The sequence below is a fragment of the Nerophis ophidion genome, linkage group LG21, assembly GCF_033978795.1.
Source record: "Nerophis ophidion isolate RoL-2023_Sa linkage group LG21, RoL_Noph_v1.0, whole genome shotgun sequence".
NCBI classification, from domain to species: Eukaryota; Metazoa; Chordata; class Actinopteri; order Syngnathiformes; family Syngnathidae; genus Nerophis; species Nerophis ophidion.
Genome location: NC_084631.1, coordinates 45,407,439 through 45,426,233, shown reverse-complemented (window position 1 = coordinate 45,426,233; position 18,795 = coordinate 45,407,439). Strand labels below are relative to the sequence as shown.

Sequence of the window (18,795 nt, the reverse complement as noted above, 5' to 3'; positions counted from 1 at the left end):
TAGTGTGAGAGTCCAGTCCATAGTGGATCTAACATAATAGTGTGAGAGTCCAGTCCATAGTGGATTTAACATAATAGTGAGAGTCCAGTTCATAGTGGATCTAACATAATAGTGTGAGTCCAGTCCATAGTGGATCCAACATAATAGTGAGAGTCCAGTCCATAGTGGATCTAACATAATAGTGAGAGTCCAGTCCATAGTGGATCTAACATAATAGTGAGAGTCCAGTCCATAGTGGATCTAACATAATAGTGAGAGTCCAGTCCATAGTGGATCTAACATAATAGTGAGAGTCCAGTCCATAGTGGATCTAACATAATAGTGAGAGTCCAGTCCATAGTGGATCTAACATAATAGTGAGAGTCCAGTCCATAGTGGATCTAACATAATAGTGAGAGTCCAGTCCATAGTGGATCTAACATAATAGTGAGAGTCCAGTCCATAGTGGATCTAACATAATAGTGTGAGTCCAGTCCATAGTGGATCTAACATAATAGTGAGAGTCCAGTCCATAGTGGATCTAACATAATAGTGAGAGTCCAGTCCATAGTGGATCTAACATAATAGTGTGAGTCCAGTCCATAGTGGATCTAACATAATAGTGAGAGTCCAGTCCATAGTGGATCTAACATAATAGTGTGAGAGTCCAGTCCATAGTGGATCTAACATAATAGTGAGAGTCCAGTCCATAGTGGATCTAACATAATAGTGAGAGTCCAGTCCATAGTGGATCTAACATAATAGTGTGAGAGTCCAGTCCATAGTGGATCTAACATAATAGTGAGAGTCCAGTCCATAGTGGATCTAACATAATAGTGAGAGTCCAGTCCATAGTGGATCTAACATAATAGTGTGAGTCCAGTCCATAGTGGATCTAACATAATAGTGTGAGAGTCCAGTCCATAGTGGATCTAACATAATAGTGAGAGTCCAGTCCATAGTGGATCTAACATAATAGTGAGAGTCCAGTCCATAGTGGATCTAACATAATAGTGTGAGTCCAGTCCATAGTGGATCTAACATAATAGTGTGAGAGTCCAGTCCATAGTGGATCTAACATAATAGTGAGAGTCCAGTCCATAGTGGATCTAACATAATAGTGTGAGTCCAGTCCATAGTGGATCTAACATAATAGTGTGAGAGTCCAGTCCATAGTGGATCTAACATAATAGTGAGAGTCCAGTCCATAGTGGATCTAACATAATAGTGTGAGTCCAGTCCGTAGTGGATCTGACATAATAGTGAGAGTCCAGTCCATAGTGGATCCGACATAATAGTGTGAGAGTCCAGTCCATAGTGGATCTAACATAATAGTGAGAGTCCAGTCCATAGTGGATCTAACATAATAGTGAGAGTCCAGTCCATAGTGGATCTAACATAATAGTGAGAGTCCAGTCCATAGTGGATCTAACATAATAGTGAGAGTCCAGTCCATAGTGGATCTAACATAATAGTGTGAGAGTCCAGTCCATAGTGGATCTAACATAATAGTGAGAGTCCAGTCCATGGTGGATCTAACATAATAGTGTGAGTCCAGTCCGTAGTGGATCTGACATAATAGTGAGAGTCCAGTCCATAGTGGATCTAACATAATAGTGAGAGTCCAGTCCATAGTGGATCCAACATAATAGTGTGAGTCCAGTCCATAGTGGATCTAACATAATAGTGTGAGAGTCCAGTCCATAGTGGATCTAACATAATAGTGAGAGTCCAGTCCATAGTGGATCCAACATAATAGTGTGAGTCCAGTCCATAGTGGATCTAACATAATAGTGTGAGAGTCCAGTCCATAGTGGATCTAACATAATATGTCTTTTATTTGGACTTTCCCTGATTACATGGCAACAACTGTTTGTAAAGGAAGGGGGTTGGTGAACAGCCATCACATTTGGTCATAAAACAGCTCAAAGAAAAGGTGCCTGGAGCGGGGTCAGGTCCTGCTTCCTCTCCGCTTTGAAGATCTCTGGCCAAGACTAACTCTTCCTGTGGATTACAGTACATCAAATAAACTGACACCTTCATGTAGCTTCCCATCCTACACAGTGGAGATTTACGAGCCTTTCAGATCAAAGACAGCGTTTGTCTGCCCAGCAGGAACTCATTGAAACACAGTTTTGTGATAACTTAAGATACAATTATTCTGACAAAGCAGATTGGATGTAGTTACTGAATATGATTAAAATCAAGAGTACGATTAATATTGTACATATTTGAGTAAGAAGGTGGGTTCTGAGGTTAAGAATGTAACCAAATATAAACAAGGAACTGAAGATGCTGTGCAGTGCAAGGAGACTTTTCATTGGTCAGGCAGTTGCGTTGCGTTTGAGTGCTGCTGGGACAAATTTGAGTGGCCAAAATGTGCGGGGCATAATTTGCTTGAATTCATGAAATCCTGTATGAGTTGCTGTCTCTGAACAGTGCTGCCACCTAGCTGGGGGCGTGTGGTATTGTCCAAGCATGATAACAAACACTGATACTCAAAAGTCCTGCATTTGAATGCAACACGCTAACTACATTTATGTGCAGAGGAATTTTCCCAAGTCCACGAAGAGTCTTTTAACGAAATAACCTGCAACCAACTGAAACAAACTGGTGAGATGATTTCTTTTAACCATTTAAATTCTCACACAAATAACATCTGCGAGGAGTAAATGTTCTTTTTGTTCCACCCCCTCAGACCCGCTGGAGGCCTCACAAATGGAGATAAACTCCAGCTCCCATCAGGTGGAAGAAGACTAACAACTTTTTTCTTCCAGATTTTGTGACCTCGCCGTGATATTTTTTTTGTCGTCCTACTTCAGGTCGCCGTCAACGCTGACGGGCTTTTGGTTGAATCGAGGGGATCGATACTGGAAGCAGAGCGAGTGAAAAGAGAGAACACGGAGGACAGAGACAGTCTGCAAATAGGTGCAGTGACAGTGATTATTAACACCTGATGCAGGCCTGGGAAATTATTTTGACTGGGGGGCCACATTTAGAAGAGAAAATGTGTCTGGGGGGCCGGTATATCTATTTTTAGTAACACTAATATAAGACCTCACAATAATGTCTGATTGAATGCTAAAAACGTGATGACAGACCGCCTTAAAAGACGTGATGGAATGTTACATTTTTATACGAACGATAAAACACTGAATATTGACAAAATATGGACGTCACACCCCCTTTCCATCGACATATTTTACAATCAAGTGAAACACAACAAAAATGCAACAAACATTGAAATATGAATGCGAAGGGTACAAAATAAAGCCACCTATAGTCCACCATGCTCTGACAAAAGGTTGTACACCAACTCTTTAATTTGGACTCTCCCTGATTACATGGCAAAGGCTGTTTTTAAAGGAACGGGGGTCGTAAACAGCCGTCGCCTTTGGTTACAAAACAGTTAAAAGAAAAGGTGCCTGGAGGAGAAGGTCAGGTCCTGCTTCCTCTCCGCTTTGTAGATCTCGGGTCAAGACAAAATCGTGACCCGAGATCTGATACATCACTAAGCTTTAGTAGTTTTGTTGTGAAAATCTCCAACCGCGTCTGTGGAAACCCACACTGCTTGGTGCCTCTCTGACCTGCTGTGACGGAGAGTACTATAGTAACTAATTAGATGACCATAGTAACTAATTAGATGAGCATAGTAACTAATTAGATGAGCATAGTAACTAATTAGATGAGCATAGTAACTAATTAGATGAGCATAGTAACTAATTAGATGACCATAGTAACTAATTAGATGAGCATAGTAACTAATTAGATGAGCATAGTAACTAATTAGATGAGCATAGTAACTAATTAGATGAGCATAGTAACTAATTAGATGAGCATAGTAACTAATTAGATGACCATAGTAACTAATTAGATGAGCATAGTAACTAATTAGATGAGCATAGTAACTAATTAGATGACCATAGTAACTAATTAGATGAGCATAGTAACTAATTAGATGAGCATAGTAACTAATTAGATGAGCATAGTAACTAATTAGATGACCATAGTAACTAATTAGATTACCATAGTAACTAATTAGATGAGCATAGTAACTAATTAGATGAGCATAGTAACTAATTAGATGACAATAGTAACTAATTAGATGAGCATAGTAACTAATTAGATGACCATAATAACTAATTAGATGAGCATAGTAACTAATTAGATGAGCATAGTAACTAATTAGATGAGCATAGTAACTAATTAGATGAGCATAGTAACTAATTAGATGAGCATAGTAACTAATTAGATGACTATAGTAACTAATTAGATGAGCATAGTAACTAATTAGATGAGCATAGTAACTAATTAGATGATCATAGTAAGTAACTAGATGGCCATAGTAACTAATTAGATGAGCATAGTAACTAATTAGATGACCATAGTAACTAATTAGATGAGCATAGTAACTAATTAGATGACCATAGTAACTAATTAGATGAGCATAGTAACTAATTAGATGACCATAGTAACTAATTAGATGACCATAGTAAGTAACTAGATGGCCATAGTAACTAATTAGATGACCATAGTAACTAATTAGATGACCATAGTAACTAATTAGATGACCATAGTAACTAATTAGATGAGCATAGTAACTAATTAGATGACAATAGTAACTAATTAGATGAGCATAGTAACTAATTAGATGACCATAGTAACTAATTAGATGACTATAGTAACTAATTAGATGAGCATAGTAACTAATTAGATGACCATAGTAACTAATTAGATGACCATAGTAACTAATTAGATGAGCATAGTAACTAATTAGATGACCATAGTAACTAATTAGATGACCATAGTAACTAATTAGATGAGCATAGTAACTAATTAGATTACCATAGTAACTAATTAGATGAGCATAGTAACTAATTAGATGACAATAGTAACTAATTAGATGAGCATAGTAACTAATTAGATGGCCATAGTAACTAATTAGATGACCATAGTAACTAATTAGATGACCATAGTAACTAATTAGATGAGCATAGTAACTAATTAGATGACAATAGTAACTAATTAGATGACCATAGTAACTAATTAGATGAGCATAGTAACTAATTAGATGAGCATAGTAACTAATTAGATGACCATAGTAACTAATTAGATGACCATAGTAACTAATTAGATGAGCATAGTAACTAATTAGATGAGCATAGTAACTAATTAGATGACAATAGTAACTAATTAGATGAGCATAGTAACTAATTAGATGAGCATAGTAACTAATTAGATGACCATAGTAACTAATTAGATGACCATAGTAACTAATTAGATGAGCATAGTAACTAATTAGATGAGCATAGTAACTAATTAGATGACCATAGTAACTAATTAGATGACCATAGTAACTAATTAGATGAGCATACTAACTAATTAGATGACAATAGTAACTAATTAGATGACCATAGTAACTAATTAGATGAGCATACTAACTAATTAGATGACAATAGTAACTAATTAGATGACCATAGTAACTAATTAGATGACCATAGTAACTAATTAGATGAGCATACTAACTAATTAGATGACAATAGTAACTAATTAGATGACCATACTAACTAATTAGATGAGCATACTAACTAATTAGATGACAATAGTAACTAATTAGATGACCATAGTAACTAATTAGATGACCATAGTAACTAATTAGATGACCATACTAACTAATTAGATGACCATAGTAACTAATTAGATGACCATAGTAACTAATTAGATGACCATAGTAACTAATTAGATTACCATAGTAACTAATTAGATGACCATAGTAACTAATTAGATGACCATAGTAACTAATTAGATGAGCATAGTAACTAATTAGATGAGCATAGTAACTAATTAGATGACCATAGTAACTAATTAGATGAGCATAGTAACTAATTAGATGACCATAGTAACTAATTAGATGACTATAATGACCATAGTAACTAATTAGATGAGCATAGTAACTAATTAGATGACTATAATGACCATAGTAACTAATTAGATGAGCATAGTAACTAATTAGATGACTATAATGACCATAGTAACTAATTAGATGAGCATAGTAACTAATTAGATGACTATAATGACCATAATAACTAATTAGATGAGCATAGTAACTAATTAGATGACTATAATGACCATAGTAACTAATTAGATGACTATAATGACCATAGTAACTAATTAGATGAGCATAGTAACTAATTAGATGACTATAATGACCATAATAACTAATTAGATGAGCATAGTAACTAATTAGATGACTATAATGACCATAGTAACTAATTAGATGACTATAATGACCATAGTAACTAATTAGATGAGCATAGTAACTAATTAGATGATCATAGTAACTAATTAGATGACCATAGTAACTAATTAGATGAGCATAATAACTAATTAGATGACCATAATAACTAATTAGATGACCATAGTAACTAATTAGATGACCATAATAACTAATTAGATGACCATAGTAACTAGTATATCATGAACAAGCACAGATTCCAAGCATTGAACTACTTAGTACAATTGAAGACTTACAGTCATTATAAAAGATGAGCACACATCATAATGGCAGCTACACTTTACATCTTAAAGATCTTAACAAAAATAGTTGGGAATGTCCTCCAAGCCAGATTGAAAAGTTTATGGGCCGCATGTGACCCCCGGGCCTTCATTTGCTCAGGTCTGGCCTGATGTTAGTCCACTAGATGACCTCCCCATCCTTTCATCCTTTTCCAGGCAGAGAAGCGGAGGATGACAATGTTCACGGACAAGAGGCAGAAGGAGACGAGGGGAGAGCGATGATGGAGTTAGATCTGGTGGAGAGCACCGTTACCACGGCAGCGGCGGCAGCTCTGGCCTCTGCTGCGACAAAGGCCAAGGTAAGGCCCGCCCCTTCCTTTGGAACCCCGCCAATCACAGGAAGACATTCCGTCTCCTAGCAACTCTTGACATTTTGGGGAGCCACAATGTCCTCCTGTGTTACATTAAATGTAATTATAGACTGCAGCTCTGAAAGGCAGGCGGCCATAATTACCTCCGCCAGGCTGCTCTCATAGCAATACATCTCAAAGATATAGAATTATATTTATATAGAGCTTTTTCTCTAGTGACTCAAAGCGCTTTTACATAGTGAAAGACAATATCTAAGTCACATTTAAAGCAGTGTGGGTGGCACTGGGAGCAGGTGGCTCAAGTGTCTTGCCCAAGGACACCACGGCAGGGACTAGCATGGCGGAAGCGGGGATTGAACCTGAAACCCTCAAGTTGCTGGCACAGCCACTCTACTCTTCCCACATTTCCCAGAATTCCAGGTTTTCCAGGACATTTTTCCCCATTCAAAATGAATTGGCCATTTTTCAAACTTCCACATTTCAAACCTATTCCACCTTCAACACTTTTCACCATCCTGGAAATTTAAATGACTTTTTTTCCAAGTTCAAAAAACTTCCAGGATTTTCCAGAGTTCCTGGTTTTCCAAAGCCCTATTTTCACCCTTTTTTCTGGCGTCTACTCCTTCCACATCACTTTGACACATCAAAACATTCCTCTTAATTACAACAAAAAATGAAGTTGATTTTTTGAACTGGAAAAATTCCTAGTTTTCCCCAAATTCCTTAATGTCATTTCTCAATCCAACAAGTTACTACTTCAACATTTCTTGACCAATTTAAAAAATTCCAACACCAACACACTTGGTGTGCAGAAATACCAGCATATCACATCAACTCTCAAATCCCTTCACTGGCTTCCTGTTCCACTCAGGATTGAATACAAAGTCTCCCTACTAAACCACCAGTGCCTCCATGGAAATGCCCCCCTCTACTTCAAAGAACCACTCACCCCCAAATCCTCCACACCACACCCACGCTTCGGACAGGCTGACCTCCTGCAACCCCGAGGACAAAGCGACGAACAATAGGAGACCAGGCTTTCTGCTCCGCTGCTCGGTCTGTGAAACGTTCTCCCTGACCACCTGAGGGCACCACAGACTGTGGATGCTTTTAAAAAAGGCTTGAAAACCCTTCTTTTTAAAAAAGTTTTTTTTTTTTTTAGATATATCCATACTAGTTCTAGCTATTAGGCTGTTTTTTTTTTTAATACAGTGTAGCACTGAGGTAGTTTGCTCAATGTGAAGGTTTTTTTTTTTTACAAATAAAATCTATTATTATTATTATTGCCAACCAATCAAGTTTTTTACAATTTTCAAAAGTTCCTGCTTTTCCTGAAATTCCCATTGAAATCAAGGGAACATCCTTCAACGTTCCACAACTCCCACATTTTTCATCTGATTCAAACAGTTCCAACTTCTAAATATTCCGCCTGTTCAGGAATTCCAAAACAAATTCCAGTATTTCAGTTCAACTTCAGCATTGGAGCATCCACACACAATTCCTTCAGGAATTGCCTCATGAAGTTATTTTTATTGTTGCTTTCATTCCCCACACTGAGTTCATTATTTAGTCACATGTGATTTGTCCGAGCTCTGTCACACCCATTTTCATCTCATCTCTTTTCTCATTTCCCGGGGGTGCCTAACATTGTCCTCGCTCTCCTCGCGCAGCATCTGGCGGCGGTGGAAGAGCGGAAGATCAAGTCTCTGGTGGCGCTGCTGGTGGAGACCCAGATGAAGAAGCTGGAGATCAAACTGCGGCATTTTGAGGAGCTGGAGACCATCATGGACCGCGAGAAAGAGGCGGTGAGTCAACCATGCACCAGGAATATTGTTTGTGGCCCCCATTCGCGCTTTAATAAGCAGCCTCGTGAGTGTTGGAAGGCAGTTTGACTTTGGAGCTTGTAAAGGTGACTAGGAGGGTCTTTTCATGTTTACATTTAGAAAGTTGAAAACTGTTTGTTTTTTGGCACTCACTATGAAAATATTCAATTTCTGATGAATATTTTGCATACAGAGCTTTTAACAAAGAATAAGTCAGGGCTTGCTCGATGTGGCTGTGGGAATATGTGCATAGAAGACATAACCAGTTTTGATTGATTGATTGATTGATTGATTGAAACTAGTATTATTAGATTGCACAGTACAGTACATATTCCCTACAATTGACCACTAAATGGTAACACCCCAATAAGTTTTTCTACTTGTTTAAGTCGGGGTCCACGTTAATCAATTCATGGTAAAGGGAATGCAGTTCAAGTACGTTCATAATTAAATATTAAAATAATTAGTAATTAATTGGAGACAGAGATCGCCGTTGATATTTTGCATTTTGACAATTTGGGGTCTGCCATTTTTTTTGTTTGAACATAATTACATCAGCAGATAACATATAAATATACAGTACAGGACCAAAGTTTGGACACACCTTCTCATTCAATGTGTTTTCTTTATTTTCATGACTATTTACATTGTAGATCACAGGTCTCAAACTGATACCGATACCGATATATACAGTGGTATATATCATTTAGTTGGGATGCATTAAACAATGTAACAAGGTTTTACAAAATAAATCGCAACAGAACAAACACCCGAGCCTGGAAAAAATGGGTTTCAATAAAATTAGAGATGTCCGATAACATCGGCCGATAAATGCTTTAAAATGTGATATCGGAAATTATCGGTTTCAAACGGCGTTGTACAGAGTGATACACGGACGTAGGGAGAAGTACAGAGCAGTTGTGTCTCCCAGTCATACTTGCCAACCCTCCCCATTTTCCCAGGAGACTCCCCAATTTCAGTGCCCCTCCCGAAAATCTCCCGGGGCAACCATTCTCACGATTTTCTCCCGATTTCTACCCAGACAACAATATTGGGGGCGTGCCTTAAAGGTATTGCCTTTCTGTGCCGGCCCAATCACATAATATAAATGATAAATAAATGATAAATGGGTTGTACTTGTATAGCGCTTTTCTACCTTCAAGGTACTCAAAGCGCTTTGACACTACTTCCACATTCACACACTGATGGAGGGAGCTGCCATGCAAGGTGCTAACCAGCACCCATCAGGAGCAAGGGTGAAGTGTCTTGCTCAGGACACAACAGACGTGACGAGGTTGGTACTAGGTGGGAATTGAACCAGGGACGCTCGGGTTGCGCACGGCCACTCTCCCCACTGCGCCAATATCTACGGCTTTACACACACACACAAGTGAATGCAAGCCATACTTGGTCAACAGCCTTACAGGTCACACTGAGGGTGGCCGTATAAACAACTTTAACACTGTTACAAATATGTGAACCCACACCAAACAAGAATGACAAACACATTTCAGGAGAACATCCGCACCGTAACAGAACAAAACAAATACCCAGAACCCCTTGCAGCACTAACTCTTCCGGGACACTACAATATACACCCCCGCTACTCCTAACCCTGCCCACCTCAACCTCCTCATGCTCTCTCAGGGAGAGCATGTCCCAAATTCCAAGCTGCTGTTTTGAGGCATGTTCCAAAAAAAATAATAATGCACTTTGTGACTTCAATAATAAATATGACAGTGCCATGTTGGCATTTTTTTACATAACTTGAGTTGATTTATTTTTGAAAACCTTGTTACATTGTTTAATGCATCCAGCGGGGCATCACAACTACATGAGACATAATAATGTGTTCATTCCACTACTGTATATATCGATATCAGTTGATATCAGAATTGGTAATTAAGAGTTGGACAATATCGGATATCGGCAAAAAAGCCATTATCGGACATCCCTAATAAAGTGTTAATTCCATGACTGTATATATTGGTATCAGTTGATATCGGAATCAGTAATTAAGAGTTGGAGAATATCGGAATGTCTCCATAAAAGCTATTATCAGACATCTCTAAATAAAATACTTCTTTTTTTGTTTTATTTTTTTACTAGATGCATTCGTTCTTACAAATTAGACGGGGGGAAATAATGCACATTTCATACTTTGATATTATCTGACCAGGCCAAGTATATTACTATATACTGTATTGCAAAAGCTGCAATGAGGTTGCGATTTGTCCAGGGTGTACCCCGCCTTCCGCCCGATTGTAGCTGAGATAGGCTCCCGCGACCCCGAAGGGAATAAGCGGTAGAAAATGGATGGATGGATGTAATGCAAAAGTATTTTTGTGAGTTAAAACAAATAGTTCAATATCTGCTTTTCACCTTTGTTTATGATTTCAAAGCAAGTTACACATAAACAAATCTAATAATAAAATGCACATGCATTTTGATCAATGATGATTAATGACAGGTTGTTACCTGCAAACATTATGTCAACTCATTGAAAAAAAGCGGCCCTTTGAAAGCAGCCATTACTGCCATGTGGTGTAGATAGTCACTGAAGACATGACAACTATGAATCAACACATGTGGTGTAGATAGTCACTGAAGACATGACAACTATGAATCAACACATGTGGTGTAGATAGTCACTGAAGACATGACAACTATGAATCAACACACGTGGTGTAGATAGTCACTGAAGACATGACAACTATGAATCAACACATGTGGTGTAGATAGTCACTGAAGACATGACAACTATGAATCAACACAGGTGGTGTAGATAGTCACTGAAGACATGACAACTATGAATCAACACGTGTGGTGTAGATAGTCACTGAAGACATGACAACTATGAATCAACACATGTGGTGTAGATAGTCACTAAAGACATGACAACTATGAATCAACACATGTGGTGTAGATAGTCACTGAAGACATGACAACTATGAATCAACACATGTGGTGTAGATAGTCACTGAAGACATGACAACTATGAATCAACACACGTGGTGTAGATAGTCACTGAAGACATGACAACTATGAATCAACACATGTGGTGTAGATAGTCACTGAAGACATGACAACTATGAATCAACACAGGTGGTGTAGATAGTCACTGAAGACATGACAACTATGAATCAACACGTGTGGTGTAGATAGTCACTGAAGACATGACAACTATGAATCAACACATGTGGTGTAGATAGTCACTAAAGACATGACAACTATGAATCAACACATGTGGTGTAGATAGTCACTGAAGACATGACAACTATGAATCAACACATGTGGTGTAGATAGTCACTGAAGACATGACAACTATGAATCAACACATGTGGTGTAGATAGTCACTGAAGACATGACAACTATGAATCAACACATGTGGTGTAGATAGTCACTGAAGACATGACAACTATGAATCAACACATGTGGTGTAGATAGTCACTGAAGACATGACAACTATGAATCAACACATGTGGTGTAGATAGTCACTGAAGACATGACAACTATGAATCAACACAGGTGGTGTAGATAGTCACTGAAGACATGACAACTATGAATCAACACATGTGGTGTAGATAGTCACTGAAGACATGACAACTATGAATCAACACATGTGGTGTAGATAGTCACTGAAGACATGACAACTATGAATCAACACATGTGGTGTAGATAGTCACTGAAGACATGACAACTATGAATCAACACATGTGGTGTAGATAGTCACTGAAGACATGACAACTATGAATCAACACAGGTGGTGTAGATAGTCACTGAAGACATGACAACTATGAATCAACACATGTGGTGTAGATAGTCACTGAAGACATGACAACTATGAATCAACACATGTGGTGTAGATAGTCACTGAAGACATGACAACTATGAATCAACACATGTGGTGTAGATAGTCACTGAAGACATGACAACTATGAATCAACACATGTGGTGTAGATAGTCACTGAAGACATGACAACTATGAATCAACACATGTGGTGTAGATAGTCACTGAAGACATGACAACTATGAATCAACACAGGTGGTGTAGATAGTCACTGAAGACATGACAACTATGAATCAACACATGTGGTGTAGATAGTCACTGAAGACATGACAACTATGAATCAACACATGTGGTGTAGATAGTCACTGAAGACACGACAACTATGTGGAGTTATGTACTTGACAAGAAAAGGTGAAATAACCCAAAACATCTTTTATATTCTAGTTTCTTCAAAATAGCCACACTTGGCTCTGATTACTGCTTTGCACACTCTTGGCATTCTCTCGATAGTCACTTGAAATGCTTTTCACTCCACAGGTGTGCTTGAAGCTCATGGAGAGAATGCCAAGAGTGTGCAAAGTACATAACTCCACATGTGTTCATTCATAGTTTTGATGTGACTATCTACAATGTAAATAGTCATGGAAATAAAGAAAACACATTGAATTAGTAGAAGGTGTGTCCTAACTATTGTCCTGTACTGTACAAAACCAGTATTCACAAAAAATAGTAAAGACTATAGCAATAACCACTGCCCAGCCCAAAAAAGTAAGTCTCTTACAAGTATTATTATCACTGCAGGACAAGGCCAAAAAAACATGCACCTGGGGATATGTTGATTGGCAGCACTAAATGGTCCCTAGTGTGTGAATGTTGTCCCTGTGATGAGGTGGCCACTTGTCCAGGGTATACGCCGCCTTCCGCCCGAATGCAGCTGAGATAGGCTCCTGCGTCCCTGAACGGAACAAGCGGTAGAAAATGGATGGATGAGGAATAGCTAAACATGCTTCACTACACACCATAGGAGGTTACAATAGATCACTGCTGTCACAATGTAAACAAATGCCATGGGTGGATCTACACCTGACATCCACTGTAATGATACCAACTATAAGAGTGTATCTAGTCGATACTACTATGATTACACCTATATTTTTTCCTTTATTAAAAATTCATATTATGTTTATAAAGTCAGGAAGTACGTCCCTGGACACATGAGGACTTTGAATATGACCAATGTATGATCCTGTAACTACTTGGTATCGGATCGATACCCAAATGTGTGGTATCATCCAAAACTAATGTCAAGTATCAAACAAGAGAAGAATAAGTGATGATTACGTCACAATGTAAACAAACGCCATGGTTGGATCCACACCTGACATCCACTGTAATGATACCAAGTACAATAGTGTATCTAGTCGATACTACGATGATTACATCGATATTTTTTATCGTCACAAAATCATTTTTCCTGTTTTTAAAGTTCATATTATGTTTATAAAGTCAGGAAGTACGTCCCTGGACACATGAGGACTTTGAATATGACCAATGTATGATCCTGGAACTACTTGGTATCACATCCATACCTAAATGTGTGGTATCATCCAAAACTAATGTCAAGTATCAAAGAAGAAAAGAATAAGTGATTTGAACAGAAGTGTAGATAGAACATGTTGAAAGAGAAAATAAGCAGATATTAACAGTAAATGAACAAGTAGATTAATAATTAATTTTTACAGTTTGTCCCTCATAATGTGTATAAAATAATAGGTGTATAAATGACACAATATGTTAGTGCAGACTAATTAGGAGCCTTTGTTTGTTTACTTACTACTAAAAGACAAGTTGTCTAGTATGTTCAACATTTTATTTAAGGACTAAATGACAATAATAAACATATGTTTCATGTACCTGAATATTTTTTGTTTGAATAAAGCCAATAATGACATTTTTTGGTGTTCCCCTTTATTTAGAAAAGTATTGACATACATTTTGGTTCTGGTTTCGAAAATATTGGTATTGGGACAACCTTCGCCATGACTAAGGAAGGTTGTTTGGATTGAATCATATAAGTAAATGCTGTGCTTCTCTCATTTCCTATCAATTGATGGTGATTGACCTAAATTTACTCACATTGGCGGCAAAATTGCTGCAATCAGACTCAGACGGTGAAATGAATGTGGAAAAATGGCGGCTCAGGAGCTATGAGATCCTTTCCATGTATTTCTAGCACTTATTTAGCATGTTTGTTTGCAGCTGGAGCAGCAGCGCCAGCAGCTTCTGACGGAGCGACAGAGTTTCCACACGGAGCAGCTCAAGCAGGCGGAGATGAAGATCCGCCAGCAGAGGGAGCAGCAGGGCTTCACCACGCCTTCAAGTGAGGACAAGAACTAGCCGTGTGAGGAAGTGAAGTCACGCTCTGACATTGCAGTCTGCTTCTGTCCTCAGGTCAGTCTTTATCTAACCGGGGAGGGCACATGCCAGCCGGGGCCTCGCGACCCTCAGGAGCGCCCAATGGCATGTGTGAGCATGGTGTGCCTGGGGTTCTCAGGGCCGACGACACACACCTTCTTTTAACCGCTTCTTTCCTCGCCTCAGATCCCGCCTCTCAGGTGGATGGCGTCACGCCGGCTCAGCTCCTTCCTCCCGCTTCAAGTCACGGCTGACTCACGGACGCTTGAATGTGACGTGTGTGTGTGTGTGTGTGTGTGTGTGTGTGTGTGGGTCAAGAACGACAGCATTGATGGTCAGAACCTCCCCTAGTGCCCATTTGCAGAGCAGATGCTCAGTTCATGAAAAGTATGTGACATATTTGTGTAGCGTGTCTGAGTCGAGGAATCTTCAGATTTAACTCGCCTCATTAAAGTTGTTTTTTTTACTGAAACAAACTCGTCCGCCAGTCTAATTAATGCAAGAGTGCTCAAAGACTTCCGTTTTAGTTTCACTTTCCCTACTTGTATTGTGGTCATTGAATGTGTCAACATGTACATTGCAGGCCTCAAGTGTGGACACCTTCTCCTCATTCAATGTGTTACTTTGATTTTCATGACTACCGCGTTTCCTTGAATTGCCGCCAGGTATATAGTATGCACCTGACTAGAATTACTGCCGCGTCAAACTTGTTTCGCAAAATAATTAGCGCATGCTTAGCATTAACGCCGGCTCAGGATTAACGCCGGGTCAAACTCGTTTCGCAAAATATTATTTTTATTAGTGCATGTCTAGAATTTCTGCCAGGTCAAACTCGTTTCGCCAAATAATTAGCGCATGTCTAGAATTTCCACCGGGTCAAACACGTCACGTCACGAGTGACACTTCACCTGTCATCATTTTCAAAATGGAGGAGGCTGATTTCAATCATTTGAAATCGCATAAAGGGAAGAAGATTAAGAGCTATTCAGTAGGATTTAAGGTCCAAGCTATTGAATATGCTAAAAAGAACAGTAAGCAGCTATGTTTTATTAATATACCGTAGCTGCGTGTGTCAAATATGAGTCATTAAATGACTCCCGCCTCCTGGTGGTAGAGGGCGCTAGTGATCCTTCTTGCGACTACTCGGCTGCAGAAGAAGTGACAACAAGCAGCGTGTGTTTATTTTTCCCTCTTGCTTGCACTTTTAACATGGAGGATTACATATCTAAAATAAAACAGTTTTCTAAACTGGACTTTCAATGGAAGCAGGAGGTAATAAAGGAAGATTTACCATGAATTGATGAAGGTGGACCCCGACTTAAACAAGTTGAAAAACTTATTGGGGTGTTACCATTTAGTGGTCAATTGTACGGAGTATGTACTGTACTGTGCAATCTACTAATAAAAGTTTCAATCAATCAATCAATCTCCATCGAGACAGAGAGACTTTTAAAACTGAAGAAAGATAAGGAAGACTTCTATAAACAAGTTATCGATGTTTTTGATCAGAAGGAGCTGCGCATGGACTTCATTTATAAGTAAAGGTAAGACCATAATAACCTTTTTATTTTATTAAATGTGCTTTTCATGATGGTATCCTTACATCACACTCAAATTTATTAAGCGCAGGCCTAAATTTACCGCATGCCTTTGGTAAACGCCGGAGTGAGAAGGGGTTTTAAAATAATTAACGCCTCGGCGGCAATTCAAGGAAATGTGGTATTTACATTGTATGAATGAACACAGGTGGAGTTATGTACTTGACAAAAAAACACGTTTTATATTCTACTTTCTTCAAAATAGCCACCCTTTGCACACTCTTTGCATTCTCTCCATGAGCTTCAAGAGGTAGTCACCTGAAATGGTTTTCACTTCACAGGTGTGCTTGAAGCTCATGGAGAGAATGCCAAGAGTGTGCAAAGCGTGGCTATTTTGAAGTAACTAGAACATGTTTTCAGTTATTTCACCTTTTTTTGTAAAGTACATAACTCCACATCACAACATTCACTTTGCCCCTTGACAACATCACTGTCACTACTCACCGCCTACAAACATAATTACACATCACTTACTGTACAATGTCTGCTCTCACTAGGATGTCAACTGATAGAATGTTATATAAAGTACAGGACAATAGTTTGGACACACCTCATTTCAATGCGTGTTCTCTATTTTCATGACTATTTACATTGTAGATAGTCACATCAAAACTATGAATGAACACATGTGGAGTTATGTACTTCACAAACAAAGGGGAAGTAACTGTAAACATGTTTTATATTCTAGTTCCTTCAAAATAACCACCCTTTGCATTCTCTCCATGAGCTTTAAGAGGTAGTCACCTGAATTGGTTTTCACTTCACAGGTGTGCTTGAAGCTCATGTAGAGAATGCCAAGAGTGTGCAAAGGGTGGCGATTTTGAAGAAACTAGAATATAAAAACACGTTTTCAGTTATTTGACCTTTTTTTGTTAAGTACATAACTTCATAATGTATCATTCAACTTTGTCTTCTCTGATTTTAGATGAACATTTGAGATCAAAATGACTGTTAGTTCCAGCTGCAATAACACTCTGTTTTGTACTCTAAATGAGAGGGAGAGATTATTTCCTGTGTATGTGACTTGTCCATGGAGCGCCTTTTGACTTTGCCAATTTAAGATCAACCCTGTTGTATAAAAATGATGGTATTTCCAGCTGCAATAACACTCCCTTTTGCCTCTCTAAATACGAGGGATTGAAGAACATTATTTCCTGCGTGTGTGTATATGACTTGTCCATAGAGCGCCTTTTGCCTTTGCCGATTTAAGATCAACCCTGGTATATAAAAATGACGGTAGTTCCAGCTGCAATAACACTCCCTTTTGCGCTCTAAATGCCATTTTTTTTTTTGCTCGCGTCAAAGAAAGCTAATTAGTCGACGAGAGTTGCGGTTGCTCAGATTTGACATCAGGACAAGCTACAGAAGCAGAAGTGGACCATTACCAACTAAAAACAGTTCCAAAAACGTGGAACTTTTTTTTTCCTGTATATTCCCTAAAAAGACTCGAGCAGCGTCACAAATATGATTTTGGATGAGGCTTTTTTAGGTCATTAAAAAATGCAGAGTGCCCGTGTTGTATATTATTTCCCCCCAAAATGTTGTACCTGACACAAAAGTCCACTTGAGGAGATGCAGGTTCTCAGAACATCAGTCAAGGTTTGTGGAAATGTGGCCCTCAAATGGTTGAGATGGTCCTGCTCTAGAGGGCGCCACAAGGATGGTTGAGATGGTCCTCCTCTAGGGGGCGCCACAAGGATGGTTGAGATGGTCCTGCTCTAGAGGGCGCCACAAGGATGGTTGAGATGGTCCTCCTCTAGAGGGCGCCACAAGGATGGTTGAGATGGTCCTGCTCTAGAGGGCGCCACAAGGATGGTTGAGATGGTCCTGCTCTAGAGGGCGCCACAAGGATGGTTGAGATGGTCCTGCTCTAGAGGGCGCCACAAGGATGGTTGAGATGGTCCTGCTCTAGAGGGCGCCACAAGGATGGTTGAGATGGTCCTGCTCTAGAGGGCGCCACAAGGATGGTTGAGATGGTCCTGCTCTAGAGGGCGCCACAAGGATGGTTGAGATGGTCCTGCTCTAGAGGGCGCCACAAGGATGGTTGAGATGGTCCTGCTCTAGAGGGCGCCACAAGGATGGTTGAGATGGTCCTGCTCTAGAGGGCGCCACAAGGATGGTTGAGATGGTCCTCCTCTAGAGGGCGCCACAAGGATGGTTGAGATGGTCCTGCTCTAGAGGGCGCCACAAGGATGGTTGAGATGGTCCTCCTCTAGAGGGCGCCACAAGGATGGTTGAGATGGTCCTGCTCTAGAGGGCGCCACAAGGATGGTTGAGATGGTCCTGCTCTAGAGGGCGCCACA

General features: G+C 39.2%; 1 protein-coding gene across 2 annotated transcripts in view; it reads left to right on the top strand.

Moving 5' to 3' along the window:
• smarcc1b (SWI/SNF related, matrix associated, actin dependent regulator of chromatin, subfamily c, member 1b) overlaps positions 1-15,370 on the top strand; it is a 39,412-nt gene extending 24,042 nt beyond the window's left edge. Inside the window, exons 21-28 of one of the 2 annotated variants that reach the window (XM_061882772.1) lie at positions 2,527-2,592; positions 2,678-2,724; positions 2,802-2,907; positions 6,712-6,854; positions 8,537-8,671; positions 14,739-14,859; positions 14,931-15,014; positions 15,081-15,370. In XM_061882772.1, the coding sequence (XP_061738756.1) occupies positions 2,527-2,592; positions 2,678-2,724; positions 2,802-2,907; positions 6,712-6,854; positions 8,537-8,671; positions 14,739-14,859; positions 14,931-15,014; positions 15,081-15,148 (770 nt within the window). In that variant the 3' untranslated portion in view covers positions 15,149-15,370. The remainder of the gene's footprint in view (positions 1-2,526; positions 2,593-2,677; positions 2,725-2,801; positions 2,908-6,711; positions 6,855-8,536; positions 8,672-14,738; positions 14,860-14,930; positions 15,015-15,080) is intronic. The other variant, XM_061882773.1, reaches the window with a different exon arrangement.
• Positions 15,371-18,795: the final 3,425 nt, after the last annotated feature.